Source organism: Aulostomus chinensis, chromosome 4 (assembly GCF_037954235.1).
Source record: "Aulostomus chinensis isolate RoL2024-O1b breed Wild chromosome 4, RoL_Achi_v1.0, whole genome shotgun sequence".
Lineage (NCBI taxonomy): Eukaryota > Metazoa > Chordata > Actinopteri > Syngnathiformes > Aulostomidae > Aulostomus > Aulostomus chinensis.
In genome coordinates this window covers 9290890-9310539 of record NC_141323.1, presented here as the reverse complement: position 1 = coordinate 9310539, position 19650 = coordinate 9290890, and the positions used below count along the sequence as shown (strand labels likewise).

The 19650-nt window shown below is 49.1% G+C and overlaps 2 protein-coding genes across 7 annotated transcripts; both read right to left on the bottom strand.

Moving 5' to 3' along the window:
• Positions 1–901: 901 nt before the first annotated feature.
• LOC147262591 (uncharacterized) lies at positions 902–4820 on the bottom strand. The gene is made up of 5 exons (XM_086201604.1): positions 2981–4820; positions 2600–2665; positions 2300–2449; positions 1636–1695; positions 902–1270 (listed from the first exon to the last, which is right to left on the bottom strand). Exons 1-5 carry the CDS (start codon positions 3152–3154, stop codon positions 1160–1162), a joined length of 561 nt encoding a protein of 186 aa, XP_086057730.1. The 5' UTR covers positions 3155–4820; the 3' UTR covers positions 902–1159.
• Positions 4821–4965: 145 nt separating this feature from the next.
• Positions 4966–15657, bottom strand: saxo6 (stabilizer of axonemal microtubules 6). 6 transcript variants are annotated; one of them, XM_086201600.1, is made up of 16 exons: positions 15458–15657; positions 14815–14905; positions 14548–14685; positions 13620–13853; positions 13442–13533; positions 13215–13352; positions 12930–13091; positions 12521–12630; positions 12338–12425; positions 8686–8909; positions 8456–8596; positions 7845–7927; positions 7625–7683; positions 7325–7556; positions 6216–6278; positions 4966–6137 (listed from the first exon to the last, which is right to left on the bottom strand). In XM_086201600.1, the coding sequence occupies exons 1-16, from the start codon at positions 15473–15475 to the stop codon at positions 6028–6030; spliced, it is 1983 nt and encodes a 660-aa protein (XP_086057726.1). In that variant the 5' UTR covers positions 15476–15657; the 3' UTR covers positions 4966–6027. The 6 variants fall into 6 exon arrangements, 3 of the variants coding, with proteins under 3 accessions (XP_086057726.1, XP_086057727.1, XP_086057729.1); XM_086201601.1 differs by having other exon boundaries at positions 12338–12380; XM_086201603.1 differs by lacking the exon at positions 13215–13352.
• Positions 15658–19650: the final 3993 nt, after the last annotated feature.

Genomic DNA, 19650 nt, shown 5'->3' with positions numbered 1-19650 from the left:
ATGAAACTCAAGCTAAAGACAAACAAACTACAATGAAAGGAATTATTTGAAGGATCGACCAAAACACACACACACACACACACACACACACACACACACACACACACACACACTTCTAAAACCAAACCTACACAAGTGAAAGTAGGTAAGTAGGTCTCGTCTACTTGAGGTTTTTGCAGAATTCCGTTCAAATTTAGTAAATGAATGTGTGTGTGTGTGTGTATGTGTGTGTGTTGGTGTGTGTGTGTCAGTAATGGCTGGGGGGGAGCAGTGTCGTCACGTCAGTAATGGTGAGATTGCCACAGCGACCTGCTGCTCCAGTCCTCTCATCAGACTCAAGCAGCTCAACATTGACATCGTGACCTAAACTCACTCGTTACTGAGAGAGTTTTTGGTCCGAGTACAATCGCGAGGTATTGCAGTAACAATCGCGAGGTATTGCAGTAACGCCCAGCGAAGATTCCAGTTGGGAATTGGAACTGGAGCACCTCCTGCTTGGATGCTGGGAGATGCCGACAAACCCAAGGTCGTGATTCTTCACTTCTGGCGTGTCTTTGCTCTCTCCAGTCCTCCAACCAGGAGTCTTCAGCTCCCTGAGGGGGTTTTCCCTCCTCCATGCAGGAAGAACCAGCCACGTAGATTTAGCTTGAAGCTAACAGAGACTGATGCTAACAGCCAAACTGACCAGAGACGGCAGGTCACCACCTCTCCAGGGGGTCTGGAGGAGTCCAGGTCTCCTTGATCCAGACGAGGCTCAGGGATCCACCAACACTCAGAGACAAATACCAAGTAAATCACTTCCTGTTTGGCTCGACTGGGAACAAGAGCCAAACAGGAAGTGATTTACTTGGATATTTAACGAGTACTCACGTATTAAACAACACTGGCATTTGACTTTGTTTTAGAATCCAACTTTATTGATTTTCAGGTAAATCCTGGAACACGGAGTGGAACATCCCCACATTTTAATATTCACCATAACATGGCAACGGGACCAACACCAGAGTCACTCAGGCTCTGGTATTCAAACATTCTGATCAATAAATAGATCAATAACTTATCAATCAATATAAATAATGTTCTTTTATGTAAAACAATGTGAAATATCTCCTCAAATTAAATAAATCAATAAATAAAAGAAGTAACTGTGCTGGTGTTTTCAGGGAGTGGTGGTGGAGGAGTTTCGGGGTTGGACGCAGTAGTCACGCAGGTACATGAAGAGGATGTCGATCTCACCCAGCGCCTTGATCACGCCACGCTCGCCATCCATCTAGAACACACACACACACACACACACACACACACACACACACACACCAGTTGACATGATGAGGTTCTACAGGGGGCGACCATCTTTAGGGTTCGTTGCCCACAAATGGTTTTTGTCCACATGCATCAAAAGTTAGTGACGTAACAGAAACACAACGATGAGCCATCAACAGGGAGGAGGAGGAACGACCTCCGCTCGCGCTCACTCGTGGACTCCAGCCTGGACGTGACATCTGCTCTTTTTATGATGACATCAGGATTGAAGAGTATGCAGAAATAAACTACAGTTGTACTGCCTCAAGTACTTCATCACACACAGTCAGTAGCGTGTGCGAGGTGTAGCGTGTGCGAGGTGTAGCGTGTTACCTTGGCGAGCCTCTTCCTGAAGGCGACGGCGTGGTGATGGTCGTGGTAGTGAGACACATTCTGAGGAGAGAAGAGAGAATGAAGGCTGACAGCTGCTTTCCTCCCCCAGGGAAACCACAGAGTCGTTATCAGCGTGAACATCGACCACATCCCGACACTCCTCAGCTCTGATCGCTATCAGACCGCCGCCGCCACCGCGGCTCTGCGCGCTCCTCTGAAGGCGGTTTGATGGACTGACTGACTCTTCTGAGACTCAGATCAGGCGGACGTGTGTGGCTGCTGGTAACAACATGAACAACCGTCTGATGCAGGCGTCAAACAGCGCATGGGTTTGTTTTGCTCAGTGATGGAGGGCTGACGATAAATCACTGATGAAAAAGGCAGCAAAAATGTTGAAACGTTTCCAACAAAGAACGAGTGGTCCTTGTTGGTTCTGGTCTGCTGGCTCTGGGTTCTTCTTTGCTCCGTGAAGGAAAGACAGGTGGTTCTGGTTCGGACTCTCAGAGCAGCTCATTCACCGATGATTCACATGTTTTGTTATCAGTTACACCTCATTTGCATAATTAAAACTGAACTTGAAGAAAAGATTGTGGTTCCGTTGCTTCCTGAGGCCGCTTCTGCTTGCAAGGTGCCTGCATGTCATGTGACCAGCATTTGTACTCACGCAGCCATGAGTCATCAGGTCCTCGCTGACCCGGGTCAGGTCTGTCAGCAGACGCTGCATTTTAGGATGCGCGTCATCACGCCGAGGCAGGATGTCCTTCAGGTAGAAGGTCAGGATGTTGGCGTGGAGGCAGCAGATCTTCAGGTGGTCCTGGTGGAGGTCAGAGGGTCAAAGGTTAGGACCCCTGTGACGCTCAGAGAACTCTGAAAAGCTCTAAGAAGGTTTTTGGTAGCAATGCGTCTCCAGCTTCTGCTGCCAGACAGGTGAGAACAGCTGCAATCTAGTCAGGGATCGTCTCACCTGGTCGGCGTTGACTCGCGGCATCAGTCGCACGCTGGCGTCCTCGTCCGTCTCAGCTGTCTGAAACTGAGGAGAGGGAATGACACGTTAGTGGAAGGAGCCCTTGAGCAAGACACTGAACCCCTAACTGCTCCTGATGGCCCTGTGATGGACTGGTGACCCGTCCAGGGTGAACCCCACCTCTCACCCAATGACAGCTGGGATAGGCTCCACCCCCGACCCTTAATGGATAAGAGGTATAGAAAATGGAGGGATGGATGGATCCATCATCCACCACTTCATCAGATACATTTACTGCTGAATGCACGTCTGTGACAGGAATCGCTCGCCAATGTCGCCTGGCTGGTAAATCGATCGGTTAGAGAAGAGAAACCCACTCACGTGTCTGGACACGTCCTGAACAGCTGCGTTTGTCTCAGGGCTCTGAAGCGGCGGGCTGAGCAGGACGTCAGCAGAGGGCAGAGCCACTTGCTCCGCACAGCAAATCAGAAGCAGCAGGACGAGCAGGCCGGCGGCGGTACGCAGCCCGGGGACGGCGGTGGTGGCGAGTTTCATGGTTCCAGTAGATCTCGACTGTGCTGGTGTGATGATGTGTCTTCACCTGTCAAGCTGTGGTGAAGTCGCCTCGCTGCCCTGATCTTTATACATCCTCCGCCCCCTCACAGAAATATAGGACAGCCAAAAACCCCCTCACAGCCGGGTCAGCGCCACGCTGCCTTACTGTCACTCATGACAGCAGAAAATATACCGCCAGTCAAGAATCTGGAGAGTTTATCACCGGTTTGCTGCAAATGCAGTTCAATGGTAAGTCAACAACATCACTTCCTCCTTTGAGTGTGTGTGTGTGTGTGTGGGTGTGTGTGTGTGTGGGTGTGTGTGTGTGGGTGTGTGTGTGTGTGTTTGTCTTGGAAGCTTTTACTCCATTCAGTTTGGTAAACTTTCGCAGAAAAAGAACAGAAATGAGTCTGACCAGTTTCAGCTGTGATTGATGTGTCAAAACAAATCGATTAAACAGTCTGGGGGGGCGGGGTCAGACCTGTCTGTCCCACATTGATCAGCAGAACCATTGCACGTCCCTCGGTCCTGCTACAGTAGAACCCAGACCCATGGTCATCGAGGTGTTCCAGAGCAAGAACAAGGACCTGAGCGTATGCGTACGGATCCAGGCTGTATCTCTAGATGAGACCCCCCATCTCGTTATCTCTGGACAACGACACCTCCCATCTCGTTATCTCTGGACAACGACACCTCCCACCTCGTTATCTCTGGACAACGACACCTCCCATCTCGTTATCTCTGGACAACGACACCTCCCATCTCGTTATCTCTGGACAACGACACCTCCCACCTCTTTATCTCTGGACAACGACACCTCCCACCTCGTTATCTCTGGACAACGACACCCCCCATCTCGTAACTTTGGACAACGACACCTCCCATCTCGTAACTTTGGACAACGACACCTCCCACCTCGTTATCTCTGGACAACGACACCTCCCATCTCGTTATCTCTGGACAACGACACCTCCCACCTCGTTATCTCTGGACAACGACACCTCCCATCTCGTTATCTCTGGACAACGACACCTCCTACCTTGTAACTTTGGACAACGACACCTCCCATCTCGTAACTTTGGACAACGACACCTCCCATCTCGTAACTTTGGACAACGACACCTCCCATCTCGTTATCTCTAGACGAGACCTCCCTTCTCGTTATCTTTGTACAACGACACCTCCCATCTCGTTATCTCTAGACGAGACCTCCCTTCTCGTTATCTTTGGACAACGACACCTCCCATCTCGTTATCTCCAGAATTGGGACCCTTGGCTCCTCCCTCCTCCTTTGTCTAATTTTGTGTGAAACAGAGATTCAAAAACCTTCAAGACATCTGAGAGGGAACATTTGTCCACGTCAGCAGAAGTGAAGATAAAGGAACCTGACGACGACAGAAACCAAGCAGCTGAGATTCAGTTTGACCTTCGACCTTCACCACCTCTGAGGTGGAAGCTCACAGGCGTGTACTCAGGCTTTCCAGTGTTTGTTCAGGCTGTATGTTGTCATGGGGGATTCGCCCTGTGTTGTATCACAAAGAGGAAGTGATGACCATGTTTGCTCTGGTGTGACGTCGTCTCACCTGAGATCAAGGATCCTACATGACGGCGGAGTTTTCTTGATATCAGGAGGGAACTCACATTGGTTTAAAAAAAATTGCAGGAAATTTGATGTGAATTACCAACATGTCGGAGGAGAGGAGAGCTTAGAGAGCGACACAGGAACCAGTCGTTAGAGCGGCAACGCCCTGGAGTCCTAGTCACTGAGGTTTCGGTTTAACACCTGAAAAAAATCAGTAGTTGAGACAAGATGAAGATATTTCAATGTTTTATTCTACAACATAAAATACATGACACGCACAGAGCTGATGCCCTGATCACTCATCCAAAATGACATCCAGCAGTCCCACTGGCTGCTGGTGAAGGAACCAGGAGATGACATGTCGGATTACAAACACACTTCATCCCTGACATGATCACTTCCTGTTGGACTACAAACACACCTCACCCCTGACATGATCACTTCCTGTTGGACCACAAACACACCTCACCCTGACATGACTACTTCCTGTTGGACTACAAACACACCTCATCCCTGACATGATTACTTCCTGCTGCACTACAAACACACCTCACCCTGACACGATCACTTCCTGTTGGACTACAAACACACCTCACCCTGAGATGACCACTTCCTGTTGGACTGCAAACACACCTCATCCCTGACATGACTACTTCCTGCTGGACTACAAACACACCTCACACTGACATGATCACTTCCTGTTGGACTACAAACACACCTCACACTGACATGATCACTTCCTGCTGGACTACAAACACACCTCACCCTGACATGACCACTTCCTGCTGGACTACAAACACACCTCACCCTGACATGACCACTTCCTGCTGGACTACAAACACACCTCACCCTGACATGACCACTTCCTGTTGGACTGCAAACACACCTCACCCTGACATGACCACTTCCTGCTGGACTACAAACACACCTCACCCTGACATGACCACTTCCTGTTGGACTGCAAACACACCTCATCCTTGTGGTGCTCTGCTGATTCTTCGACTTCAAACAATGATTACATCGAGGGCTTTTACCTGTGCTGCGCAGGTCATGTGACGTGTGCCATTGGTCTGACTGGTTTTGTCATCAGCAGGGTTATGTTCATGTTCATGGTTTTATTTTTGTCTCATAAAAACAAAAATGATCCATGTCATCAATAAAAATATACTTTTCCAACTATTAATTTTCTTCCATGTATATACATTATTCTCATTGACAAACAAACCATGCAGCCCTACAAACAACATGCTGGTTGCCATGGCGATAGCAACTGGGATCAACTGGTCCGATGTCAACTCTTCCCCCAGAAGCTCTCTTTTCTCTTCTGAGCGCGCTCCAGAATGGCGGATGCAGCGGAGCAGGAAGCTGCCGAACGCCAGGACATCACTGAGAGGCGGTCGTCTGGGCAGGATCATCGAGAAGAACGGTCATGTGACGCAATTAAAGGCAGGAGGATTTCAGACCTGTTGAGAGATTCACCTTCATCTGGATCCAAGCCTCCTCTGGAACACGGCGGCACCCGGAACTTCAAACCCAGATCACCTGAGCAGAGACCTGATTAGTGACCACCTCAAACCCCAGATCCCCCGAGCGAGACGCGCGGTGACGCATCATCCACCTGGGTAGAGCTTCGCCTTCTTCTTGTTTGTAAACATCTGATTTCAACAACCATCATCCCTCCATCAACCCATCATCCATCCACCCACCCGTCAACCATCCATCCACCCGTCAACCATCCATCCATCCACTAACCAATCATCCCTCCATCCACCCATCAACCATCCACCCATCATCCATCCATCCACCCATCAACCATCCATCCATCCACCCACCCGTCAACCATCCATCCACCCGTCAACCATCCATCCATCCACCCATCAACCATCCACCCATCATCCATCCATCCACCCGTCAACCATCCATCCACCCGTCAACCATCCATCCATCCACCCATCATCCATCCATCCACCCATCAACCATCCATCCATCCACCCACCAATCAACCATCCATCCACCCATCATCCATCCATCCACCCATCAACCATCCATCCACCCATCAACCATCCATCCACCAACCAATCAACCATCCATCCACCCATCATCCATCCATCCACCCACCAATCAACCATCCATCCATCATCCATCCATCCACCCATCAACCATCCATCCACCCATCATCCATCCATCCACCCATCATCCATCCACCAACCAATCAACCATCCATCCACCCATCAACCATCCATCCACCCATCATCCATCCATCCACCCGTCAACCATCCATCCATCCACCAACCAATCATCCCTCCATCCACCCATCAACCATCCACCCATCATCCATCCATCCACCCATCAACCATCCATCCACCCATCAACCATCCATCCACCCAATCAACCATCCATCCACCCATCATCCATCCATCCACCAATCAACCATCCATCCATCATCCATCCATCCACCCATCAACCATCCATTCACCCATCAACCATCCATCCATCCACCCACCAATCAACCATCCATCCACCCATCATCCATCCATCCATCCACCCATCAACCATCCATCCACCCATCACCCATTTCTTGCTCTCACCATTGTGCTGGAAGTCCGGATGTCTCATGTGGCCTCTGATACAGTGATGTGGGGCCGGGGCTACGGGGGACGTTTGCTTGGTTCTGGTTGGTTTAGACGCAGGACTGGAGGCTCGTTGTCTATTGGGGGAGGGGCGAGATGAGTGGGGGGAAGTGTTATCTGGCCACGCCTCCTTGGACACAGCCATTAAAGATTCTTCCCCTGTTGCCATGCAAACAGCTGTGTCGCACCTCTGACCATAGAAACAGTGATGTCAGCGATTTGAGGTGAAATGCCAAAACGTTCTGGTTATTCCACTACCTGTGTGCGTGGAGACGTGTCATCGCAGCCCTCCAGCTTTCCCACCAGTATGGTGCCTCCTGGAGGACAGAGGTCAGAGGTCGTACTGAAGTCCTTGTGACAGATATAAGACATGTCAGTCTTCCGTTTCCAGGACGCTTCAAGGAGTCACTGGAGAAGAAGAATGACAGCGACACACTCGCCACTTCCAGCTCTTCAGTGTGTGAGTGCCTCTGCGTACCTGTGACAGGTGTGGTGATGTCATGGTGAGTTCTCTGAGCCGGATTCACCTTCAGCCGGGGGGTCGGTAACCTTCCTTCCTCCCTTGAAACAGACCCCCCCAAACACACAGGTTTGTTCTGTCCTTGTGACGACGAGCACCAATCACAGAACCATTTTACCGTTTTCACCACAAACACAAGCGATGAGCCTCAGTTAGCTGGACGGCAATCTGAAGGCTCCTGCGTTTCATGGATCTGAGATTGGCGCTGAAATGGCTCACTGGCGCCCCCTATACAAGCATGATAATTACCACCAACACAACACTACAGCAAAAAGTGAAGACTTTTAGAAAAAAGAAAATTGAAAAAAATCTCATACAAAAGTTTACATCAATATATTTCTATCATTTACTATAATTAGCAATTTAAAAAATCGAATTATTTAGCAAGAATGGACAAAAAAAAAGACAAAATTTCACCAAACACTGATTAATTTGTTTATGGGTCAGATCAGATTTCTGGAGGTTTACTGCTTGTGAGAGGCGACGTCGAGATACAAGAGTCCCCTGATCAGAACCACCCCAAATGGGGGTCCAGAACCCAAAGAAAGACTCTGAAGAGAAGAACTCACTCATCGGAGTTTTCGTCATCTGCTGCTTCTCCCCACGACAGAATCCTATCAGGAGGACTCGCACGTCCATTTATGGGTGGGTTTTTGACAGGGGGGCGGATCTCGCCACACGCCACAACTGACGACCTCTTACTGGAGTTACTGGAGCAAACGAAAACCAAACAGAGTTCAACTGAAATCAGCTCAGATGAGGATGAAAATGGAGATGATGTCACTGTTATGTCTCTCACCTGGCCAGGTCCAGGGGCTCCATGGCAGGGGAGCCGAGGCTGTCTGAATCTTGACTTGGGTCAATGGTCAGACGGGGGGTGGGGGGGTCTGTGGTTGAGCTGGTGTCTGACGGCTCCCACAAAGCATTGTACTCAGACAGCAGCTGGCTCAGATGATCTCTGGAGAAGTTGGTTCCCCACGCTCGCCGGCGGTACGTCAAAGCCTGTTTTCTCAACTCGCTCACCTGGAGGAAGGAACATTCCACCAGATCAGTCGGACGCTCAAGGTGCTCCACATCGGCATTCCCAAACAAAATGTGGCTGATGTTGCAAATGGAGCGCTGCTGGCACAGGTTTGGAGGCCAACAGGAAGGTCACTTGTCAGAGAAGTGGGGCCCTTTTTTTACTCATGGCACCAGTGAGCGCTGGGTCAAGCATCATTGCTAGTTTGATGCTGGCACACATGACGCTTCCATGCCTGGTGTTCCCCCCCCTTCAATAGCTGGTGAACCTTATCAAGACCTGCTCCACCTCATTCCTTCATGAACACATGACTACGTGGTCACATGACTTCAAGGTCAACACCATTGAGCTTCAGGCTTCTTGTGTTCCCTCTGATGACCTTTAATGACCTCTGTAGGCTCCTCTAGACTCTTGTTAGCAACCCAGGTTTTTAAGACTCCACCACTCCAACATCCACCAGTCTGGTGTTTACTGGTGGATCTGATGTAGAACTGAACCTCCACCATCCAGCGGTCTGGTGTTTACTGGTGGATCTGATGTAGAACTGAACCTCCACCATCCAGCGGTCTGGTGTTTACTGGTGGATCTGATGTAGACCTGAACCTCCACCATCCACCGGTCTGGTGTTTACTGGTGGATCTGATGTAGACCTGAACCTCCACCATCCAGCGGTCTGGTGTTTACTGGTGGATCTGATGTAGAACTGAACCTCCACCATCCAGCGGTCTGGTGTTTACTGGTGGATCTGATGTAGAACTGAACCTCCACCATCCAGCGGTCTGGTGTTTACTGGTGGATCTGATGTAGACCTGAACCTCCAACATCCACCGGTCTGGTGTTTACTGGTGGATCTGATGTAGAACTGAACCTCCACCATCCACCGGTCTGGTGTTTACTGGTGGATCTGATGTAGAACTGAACCTCCACCATCCACCGGTCTGGTGTTTACTGGTGGATCTGATGTAGAACTGAACCTCCACCATCCACCGGTCTGGTGTTTACTGGTGGATCTGATGAAGAACTGAACCAGCTGATATCTGCACCTGCTGGAACCACACATCTGGTTTAAGGACCTGGAGGAAACCAGGTGATCTACCAGGGAAACTCATGTACCAGTTTTAGGACTGGTCCCTGAGCTGCTCTTTGTTGGCAACATGACAAAAGCAACATTATGAAGCTAAACTTTAAAAACATCCTGTTGATTTCCAGAGTCCCAGGGATGTCAGGGAACTGTCAGCTGGGCTGATATGAAGACAGAGAGCTAGAACGTAGCCCAACACTGACAGTTCCTCCACGTGAGCCGATGCTCATGTTACACAATAAACTCAGCCAGCAGGAAAATGCTAACGGTGTCATTTTAAGGGCAGTTATGAGAAGTGATGAAGAGGGTAGTTTCATGTTTTTTTCTGTGATCAAACTCGTTCAAATTTCTGAACAAAAAGTTTTCCACCCTTCAACCCTGTTTGATCTTGCTGTAGATTCTGGTAAAGGTAACAGTCACCTGTGCCTGACCCCAGAAAAATTGCTGGATAACCCCAACCCAGTTTTCAAACCTCAGCCCACCAACAAAAGCCTCAGTAACCTGACACAGACAGTAAGCCTGACGCAGCATGGAGCCACTCAAACGCTGAGTTTGAGTATTTCCTCAAGCAGCCAACTCATGACGTCACTGAAACCTTCTTTCTACGGAACCAAACCGTCACAGGCCAGATTCACTGCAGCCGGGGAAGCTTCATCCAGCCCAGTCACCCACTGGTTCCTCCACCTGTGCTGGAGACTCATTTGATAGAAGAAATCATAGACAATTTCCCAGGATCAGCTGCGGCATGAGTGCACACAGAAAAGCATGGACTCGCTGAGAACTTCTTTGTCCACCAAACTAAGTCTCAGCCAGGCTCGGCCCTTTAGTCAGGCAGAGGAAGACGATGCACCAAACATGAATGAATATATATTGAAAATAATTTCTTCTACAAAAATGCATTTATTCCATCTGAAAATGAGAACTGTTCATGAAAGCAGCCTCCATGATTGTTGCTTAAAAAAAAGAATGGACTTACAAGAAAGCTTTGGTTTGGAGGTTTAAGGAGGTTGAGCTCTTTCTTCTCTTGACAGATTAGTGAACATGTTCAAAAACCCTGGCAGGGAAAGAGTTTATCGAGTTACGTTGGTATCTGCCTGCTTGTTCACCGTGGTACCAAAGCAGAAGCGTTCTCGTTTGTTCTACGTGGCTGGGATGGAGTTCAAGACACCTTTTAGAGAGGACAAGAAAGGTAAAATACACCTTTTGGGTGCTGTATCACTTTTGCACATCACTTGAAGAATAAAGGCTAAAACTGCATTTGCACGCTCCCTGGAGGTGCAAACGTTTCCTCAGCTGATACTTTGGTTGCTAAGAGACAGAATGTCCACAGAAGCAGAAATGTCACCACAAGATCGACTGCTCCTTCAACGTCAACATGCACCTCTTATTCGCTCTTTTACTGAATTCTTTTGCCAGTCGTGCATCAAAACTCCAGTAACAGGCCTGTTACTACAATCTACAGAGTACTGTAGATTGTAGTAACAGGCCTGTTACTACAATCTACAGAGTACTGTAGATTGTAGTAACAGGCCTGTTACTACAATCTAGCTATTTGGGTTAAATGTTGGCGGGGAAAGTGAGAAGTTCTTAACATTCCATCGGTTCGTCTGCAGTTGTTTGACGTCTTCACCTTAACGCCAGTGGCTGAAGTCTCGCAGTGCTGCAGAAGCTGTCCCCTGACACACCAACACTTTCCACCTGGCTGTTGGGAACCTACCTAAGTGTGTGTGTGTGTGTGTGTGTGTCGGTTTGTGACTAACAATGTGTTGTTTTCCAGAAATGAAGCTTTGTGGTTTCCCTGTTGACTCTGGTTTCCACCAGCACCACAATCACAGCTCAGCGAGCAGGCAGGTTTTCACGCCAATCCCCTTACTACCACTTCAGTGACACTGCGACCCGTCAGGTCCTCTCACTCTGCGCAGCCTCATTTTAGCTTATTAAAGAACAAAAAGGACTTCAAAGTCCTCACAAAGATGTTTTCCCCTCCCTCATCACTTCTTGGTGACTCCAGAATGGAGGAACTGACTTTGAAAAACTGACCGGATACAGAATTCCATTAACGTGGGGACTTCCTGTCTGGCTGGATCTGCTCTCTGCAGATGGACATGGCTTCATGTTGTTGTTGAGATCATTCGCAACCATTGAACCACAAGAAATCCAGCATCAGCGATCTGAGCCCTGAAATGATCACTGGATCAGAAACAGACGTGTGCTGAGATGTTCTTCCCACTGGCTGTCTGGCAAGATGGTTCTTTTTTGGAGTTCTTAAGTCAAATCCCAGAAGAACCATCCCTAGTACTGGGTCACCCCTTTGAGAACCCCTGCAGTAAGACAGTTTCTGAGCCTCACCTGAGGGGCGTCTACATCTGTGGCTCCGCCTCCTTCTGGAATCCTACAGAGGGGAGAACGAAAGCTGGACTGATATTCTGTCAACATCCTGTCAGACACACAGACAACATTTAAACGGGATGAAGTCTCAAGAACAAACAAACACACAGTCTCTCACACACACACACACACACACACACACACCTGTTTCTTTGCTGAGCCTGAGCAGGAGGGGCCGTGGTGTTGCCTCTCTGAGGAGCCACCTGTTCAGGGCGGGGCATCTTCTCTGACTCCTCCCTCCTTTTCTTGCTGCTCTGCTCATCAAAACATTTGCAGGATTTTTAAAACTCTAGCGTCTTTGTTCTCGTCCGACTCAGTGAGCCAGTTTATAAACCTGCCTTGGATTGTGTATCTGTGAGTTCTGGCTTTATAAATTTGATTGATTGATTGGTGTAAACACGCCACTCCATCACCTTGAGTGCTGCACTCTTGGATTCACACACACCTGCAGCCAGAAAGTCTCCTGAGCACCAAATTTTGACTCATCCGCCACGGAAAATAATCCCCAAATATAGATGCATGTGTGTGTTAGTGTGTGTGTTTGTGTGTGTACCGCGTGTATATGAAACAGTGGGACTCTCTCATGTTCCAGATGTTTCCGAAGGCGAAGTCTGGTGGGGGGGGCCAGACCCTGGAAGTTGCGCTGGTACTCTGTTTCCATGGAAATGGGGTTCTGCTTAAAGGGAGGGATGGACCTGCTGCTGGTGTGGCGCATCTAAAACAAGAAGAGAGAGTCAACAGTCTACCTCCACCTGGTGGGCGCTTGGCTGAACTGAAGGTTTTGAGAGCCCACGAAGCTGCTCTACACACAGTACTGTAGTTTTCTGTAGTACTCTACCTGCTCTGCTCTTAGTAAAGGTGAAGCAGAACTCAGGGGTTTCTTCCAGCTGAACTGCCTGTGGTACTCTGTTCTCTGAACTCCCAACCTCTGACCTCCTGACCTCAGCCCTGCCTTCCACTGAAGAGCCTGCTGAACCTGCAGCACCAGGTAGCGAGTAGGGCTCGTTTAGACTTTCAGAGAAGCTGTTTGTTTTCAGGGAAACTTTTATAAAAGTCTCATCTGACCTCATTGGCTGAAGGTTTCTGTCCATCAGGAGCTGCTGTCATAGGGCTGCTGGGCCGTGGTTGGCTGTAAGGCTTTGAGGGGCGGGCCTTCACTGAGGAGACAGGTGTAACTAGAAAAACGCCGCTCAACCGGGACCCACCATGAGGAAGGAGGCAATGTGATGTGATGTAATTTTACCAGAGGTTCCAGTGGTTCTCAGTTCCACTGGAGGCCCAGGGTCTGCAGAGGGTTGTGGTTCTGCTGGAGGCCCAGGGTCTGCAGAGGGTTGTGGTTCTGCTGGAGGCCCAGGCTCTGCAGAGGGTTGTGGCCTTGCTGGAGGAGCAAGGTTGGATGGACATGCCAGCTCTTCTGGGGATCCTGGTTTTGGGTCCAGGGAAGCCTCCTTCCTGTGGGCCGCGTGGCTCCTGGAGGCTGGTGGAGACACACTACAGTAGAAATCTTCCACTGGAACTTCCTGATTCTGATGTCTGAATAACATGCTACACTGCAGCATGCTCGCTTGTACGCTATCTTCTAATGACGCATCACCAAAAATGCAGATTTTGTTTCTCACAAAGATGTTTTCTCCCCTTTTTTGTAACTTCGAAGGCAGGAAGAGCCAGCCACCTTTACTTGTGTATTGGTGACAAACTAACCAGCTCCTTCAGGGTTACCCTGGACCCAGAGAATTCTAGTTGCTACCACTTGGAAGTTCCATCCCATCCATCCATCGTCATCTTTCGCTCATTGCTACACATCAAGGGTCGCGGGGGGTGGAGCCTATCCCAGCATCTACGGGCGAGAGGCGGGGTTCACCCTGGACAGGTCACCAGTCCATGGCAGGGCCAACACATAGAGACAGACACCCAGCCACGCCTACGGTCAATTTAGAGTCTGGATTAACCTGGTCCCTCTTGATGTCTTTGGACTGTGGAGGACCAGAGAGAACCCAGCAGGAACAGGGAGAACATGGAGACTCACCCAGAAAGATCCCGCGCCCGAGCCGGGACTCGAACCCGGAACCTTCTTGCTGTGAGGCCACAGTGAGGACCACTGCACCACCGTGCAGCCCACTTGGAAGTTGTAAATCATAAACTTTATCACTTGTTCAACGTCAGGTCTTTACCAGCAGGGGGCAATGTTCTGAGAGGCCTTGGCTCCGAGTGCGGTGGATCTGCTGAAGGGAGCAGGACGCTTCTAGACTGAGCGGGACCACCGGGGCTGAGTCTCCTCCGACGCTGGAAGCCTGGTTCTCTGCTGATCCCTGACAAACAATCATTCTTCTGTTAAAAATGCTAACGTAGTTCAGCATGCAACAGTGGATGTAAACCTGTTCTAGCAGAACCTGAACATGAGCTTTATTTGGTGTCTGACCAGTTCCTGGAGAACATACCCATCTGGTCGGAGCGCAGGCCGGCCCAGGGAGCGCAGCGCTGAGGGGACACACTCCTGGACCTGTAGCTCTTCTGGTATTCACTCTGACACTGAAACACAACATACAGAGGGGTACACGTGTGTGTGTGTGTGTGTCCGTTACATCACAAACAGCATCGTCCACTAGTATCTCAGTGGTTTCAGGTCCTGAAGTGATTGTGTTGGTTGTCAGTACAGTTCAGCCCCTCAAACTATGAGGAGGTGTCACCTGGGACTGTGGAGACACAGTTTGCATAATTCCCCGAGATTGACGGATGATTGAGGAACTAATCTGAAGAGGTAACCGTGTCAAACAGCTTCAGCGCTGAATATCACAAAGAAGAGTGCTTTTAAGTCAACCAGCTGTCTTTTCTTTTGTTGTCGTCAGTTTGTAACGAGTACAGTCAGGTGAATAATCTAAATCCGATTAGCTCAGATTACATTTGCACATTAATCCTGATTCAGCAGACCCGTGCCGGTAGAGCGACACCGGGCGTGTTCCTGGAGGAAAGCTGCCGGTAGTTTACTCGCTACATGTTTAGAAATACAGCCAACAAGGTGGCTACATCCGTTAGCATCTGGCTAACCTGCTCATGCTAATGCTAGCACCTGCTGTTGCTTACCTTGAAGTGTACCGTCATGGCGCTCCCGCTGCTGGCCACAAACACCGCGAGACTTCAGCTCGGTTCTGTTGCGATTTAAAGAAGTAAACTAAAACAACAAGAGTGTGCTGGTTAATAAAACCGACCAGTTCACCGAGAAGCTTCTCCGTTTCTCTTCAACTTCTCAGACAGGGACAAGCTGCCGCCGTTGCCATAGCAGCCCCGCGTCCTCTCCATGCTGCGCATGCGCAGTGAGACGCCTTTAATCCTGTAAATGTACACTGGATAGTGAGCAAGACGCTTCACCCTGTGAAGGAAACTGATCAATTCTACAGCCATTTTAAACAAATCAGACCCGTACTTTCTGCTGGGGATGCTAACACTCGCCCGGGTTGTTGTCATGGAAACTACCAGTTAAAGCTTTGTTTTTTCAGACAAATTTCTTTGGTTGGGAAAAAAAAGAAAAGAAAAAAGAACTCTGGATGGAATAAATCTAATAAATGGCCAATTTTTGCAGGTGATTAAACACTTCCATTGCCTCCAGAACGTCATTGTTTTTCTTCTGCATCCTGTCAAACCAGGAGCCTGTCGTCAATGGACACTCACGTGTCCACCCTCCATCGCGCGTTTCTTCTTCCACATCGCGGTCCGTCGGTATCAGTTTGTCTCAGAATGACTTCACGTGACAGGTTGCTGTTACAAAATTGCACCACTTTTATTCATTTAAGGCTTTTTAGTTTTTCACTTTACATTTGGCTTCACCCCCCACCCCACCCCCCTGCTGCTGTGGGTTTCTGCACTGGGAGAAACCAGTTCGGAGCCGTGAGCGGCAGTTTTGAACCCGTCAGCTGATGACTCAGCTGAGTGGAAACTGACGTGACGCTCTGCTGCCTGAACTGACTTCCTTTACATTTCACGGGTCATCATGCCATACAGAGGAAAAGAAGCAGATTTATTTCAGTAAAATCTCGAGTGCATGTTGATGCGTTGCACTCGTCACTCCAACATCACATTTATGCATCCAATGAGTAGTTTTAGGAATCGGTGGACTCTTGCAGGGTGGCTGGTCGCTACTGCTCAAGAGGGAAGTGACTGGCCGGTGAATGCCTGAAGTCTAACAGGTAGAACCTTACAAACGAGTACGTGCTTTCCAGCCACCCTGCTGCGGGACAGAAGTGTTTCCAGGCAGTTGGCCTAGCTTCGCACAATGACGGGAAGAGGAGGGAAACCGCGAGCCCAGCTCCATCCATCAAATTAGGCCCGTGACAACCATAAAGACCCAGGACGCCTCAGTGCGCATCGGCTGCCGAACCTGTCCGGGCCAGCAGTCTCAGTGACGAACGCGACCACAGCCTCTGACTCTGGAGGCTCGCGAGGTCTGACTGCAGCTGGGACACGCCCTTCGCCATCAAGCCAAACATGACCAGGACCGCCATGGCGACATAAACCAGTAGTTCGTGTCCTTGAAGCTGAGAGATTGAAAACGCCTCACATGAAACCGGCGGGGCAGCACTCCATCACCCCATTCTATCAAGAATCGTGCTCGTCCATCGTCGGCTTGTTGTCGTGATACAGAACTAAAACCAACGTTGAAGGCTTGCTGCCGCTAAAAATCACGCCAGCAAATCTGACCAAAACAGAGATTGGCCGGACCGGACCGGACCGGACCAGAACAGGATTGAGTTGTCCTCGCTTCTGGATCCAAACAGAACCTGGAGGAAGCTCTCTTTTTGGTTTTCCAATATGTTCCTATTGCCGGGTAGCTTTCCCGCCAATACTTGCCGCCTAAATATCAAGTAAATGCTCTTTAGGTTGCTAAAGTCTGATGGGTTCAGTAAACGTCAGAGTAGAAAACAGCAGTTTGTTGCTTAACCACTTTTCTTCTGTCTGTAAACCTGCAAACACACTTGGGAACCCTTCATGTCCTGCAGACATCAGTGACGCGTTTGTGGCGCTCCTCCTCCATAAGTGAAAGAACTGAGCAGATTTCTGTTGACCATGTGCTAACAAAACCAGCTAACAGGCTACAAGTGAGCTAAATACAGGCGGCTGCTACCTCTGAGGTCTTCTATGTGGATGCTCCACACGGACAGCTGTCAAAAACCAAATAAATTAAGTCTCTGACCGCCGGCGAACACAAAGAAACGAGGTGCAAGGTTTGGTTCAGGGAAAGGCGTTTTCCTTTGTAGGTTCAACCGCACACTTCTGAAAATGTTACACTTGGATTTTAGCGACTTCTCATGAGGACGACTGACAAGGGTGAGCCGAGGAATAACAAGCGCAATTCTTACATCGGGTACAATGTTGGGGCGCAGATCTTGAGGTTTTCTACTGCTCTTTCTACTGCTTTTTCTACTGCGTTCCCTTAAAAATTTCAGTGTGAATCGTCAAGCACTGCTATTTGCTAGCATGCTAACTGTTTTACACAGGCGTGATTGGCCCGCCCACGCGGGACTGACAGCCTGTCACAGCTGCAGACCGACCACTCGTGTGGAAGCTTCTGTTCGGCATGCAAACTGCTGCAGCACCTCCAGGAGGTCGGACTGACAGAATACCAACATGCTACGTGACGGAACGTACTGGAGCAGAACCTAACGAATGACAACAGTACCACACTGTACAGCAGCACTCCTGTTAGTGCAACACCGTGCTCACACAGGTCACCAGGCCAGCCTACTGGATTTAAAAGCCCAACACTCACATTTCAAACAGATGACAGATATTCAAAGGCTTTTGGTGGCTTATAAAAAAAACAAAACAAAAACAAAACGCCCCAACTTAAGATGTGGGTCGGCTTCAAGCCCAACAGGTCACCACCAGCCATGCTACTGTGAAACATCAGAGATTTTAGTTCAACTCTCGTCTTTGACTGACAGGCCCACGAGCGAGTCGGCAGCAGCCCTCACTGACACTGGCAGCGTGCTGAAGCGTGAGCACGCACGGTGAGCAGCAGACGACACGGAGGCTCCAACGCTACTGTTCCGCTCGGGTTTGATCCTCCGCGCACGGACAGCTGAGTCAGAACAGATTCAGTGTTTCCCTCTCTGATGCATCGTGTTAATAATATTAATATCAGTAATAATATGGTTAATATTTTGATGTAATGCAGCGCGCGCACACAAAACCACGCACACGCACAGGGAGAGTACTGGACCAGCGTGAGTCTGCTGTCTAAAGGCAACATGTCTGCCCTGAGCAGATCAAAGGTCAGCTCACCAGGACACTATGCTAGCAATTTAGCCCACAGCTACGATCACCATGGATGTAAGGAGAGCCGGGTACAGCGCCACCCTCTAGTGGCCACTTGCAGTGATGCAACAAAAAGCTCAACAAACACTTGACATGATTACAAAGTGTGTGTGTGTGTTGACCCAATACCTTTAACTGCAATTATTAGTCCTTTGTTTTTTCTTCTAAATTTTGAGGCTCTTTTTGAAAACAAATTTCAGGAGCCTAAGAAAGTCACTTTTAAATGTTTCTAAGCATTTAGTTTGCTTTGTACCACTGCAAACCACATATATTTCATCCTCCAGAATATTAACAAAAAAGCTAGCTTGCAGCTAGCAAACACCTTGGAACCACAATGCTACTCATACAAATACTGGCCCGTTTCCTACCAACACTCATTAATACTAGCTGGCAGCTGACAAGCTAGCTGGCAGCAATCATTTGTGTTTCAGAGTGAATTTGAACCACTGTATTAGCATTGTTCACTCACGCACAACACTGCTAATACATTCAAGACTAGGAGCTAGCCTACAGGTAGATGTTAGCCTAGCCTGCAGCAACCATCATCTATTTGTTTCTATTTATTTGCTAGCTTTCTTTCAGCACATCTTGAGAGCTATTAGCACTAGGAGCTAACAACACTAACACACCACACATTGTTGGTGACATCATTGATAATTCATTGACTACAGGCTAGCTCACAGCAGCCATGTTGCTTTTTTTGGGTGCACTCGTGATGCCAACACCCCACAAACAGCCACGTTGTGAGCATTTGTTTTGAATGTCATATGTGACCGGCTGCTTGTTACCCAGGGCGATGAGCACATATTAAAAGAGTTTAAACAGCTAAAAATCAAACAAATAGCACATGTAGATCACTCAGAACATCCGTTGCCACGGCTGCAGCTAATTAGCTAGTTAATCTACCAACACAGTGAGCTGACCTCCGACCTGCTGCACCCCCCAACCCCTAAAACAACAAAAAA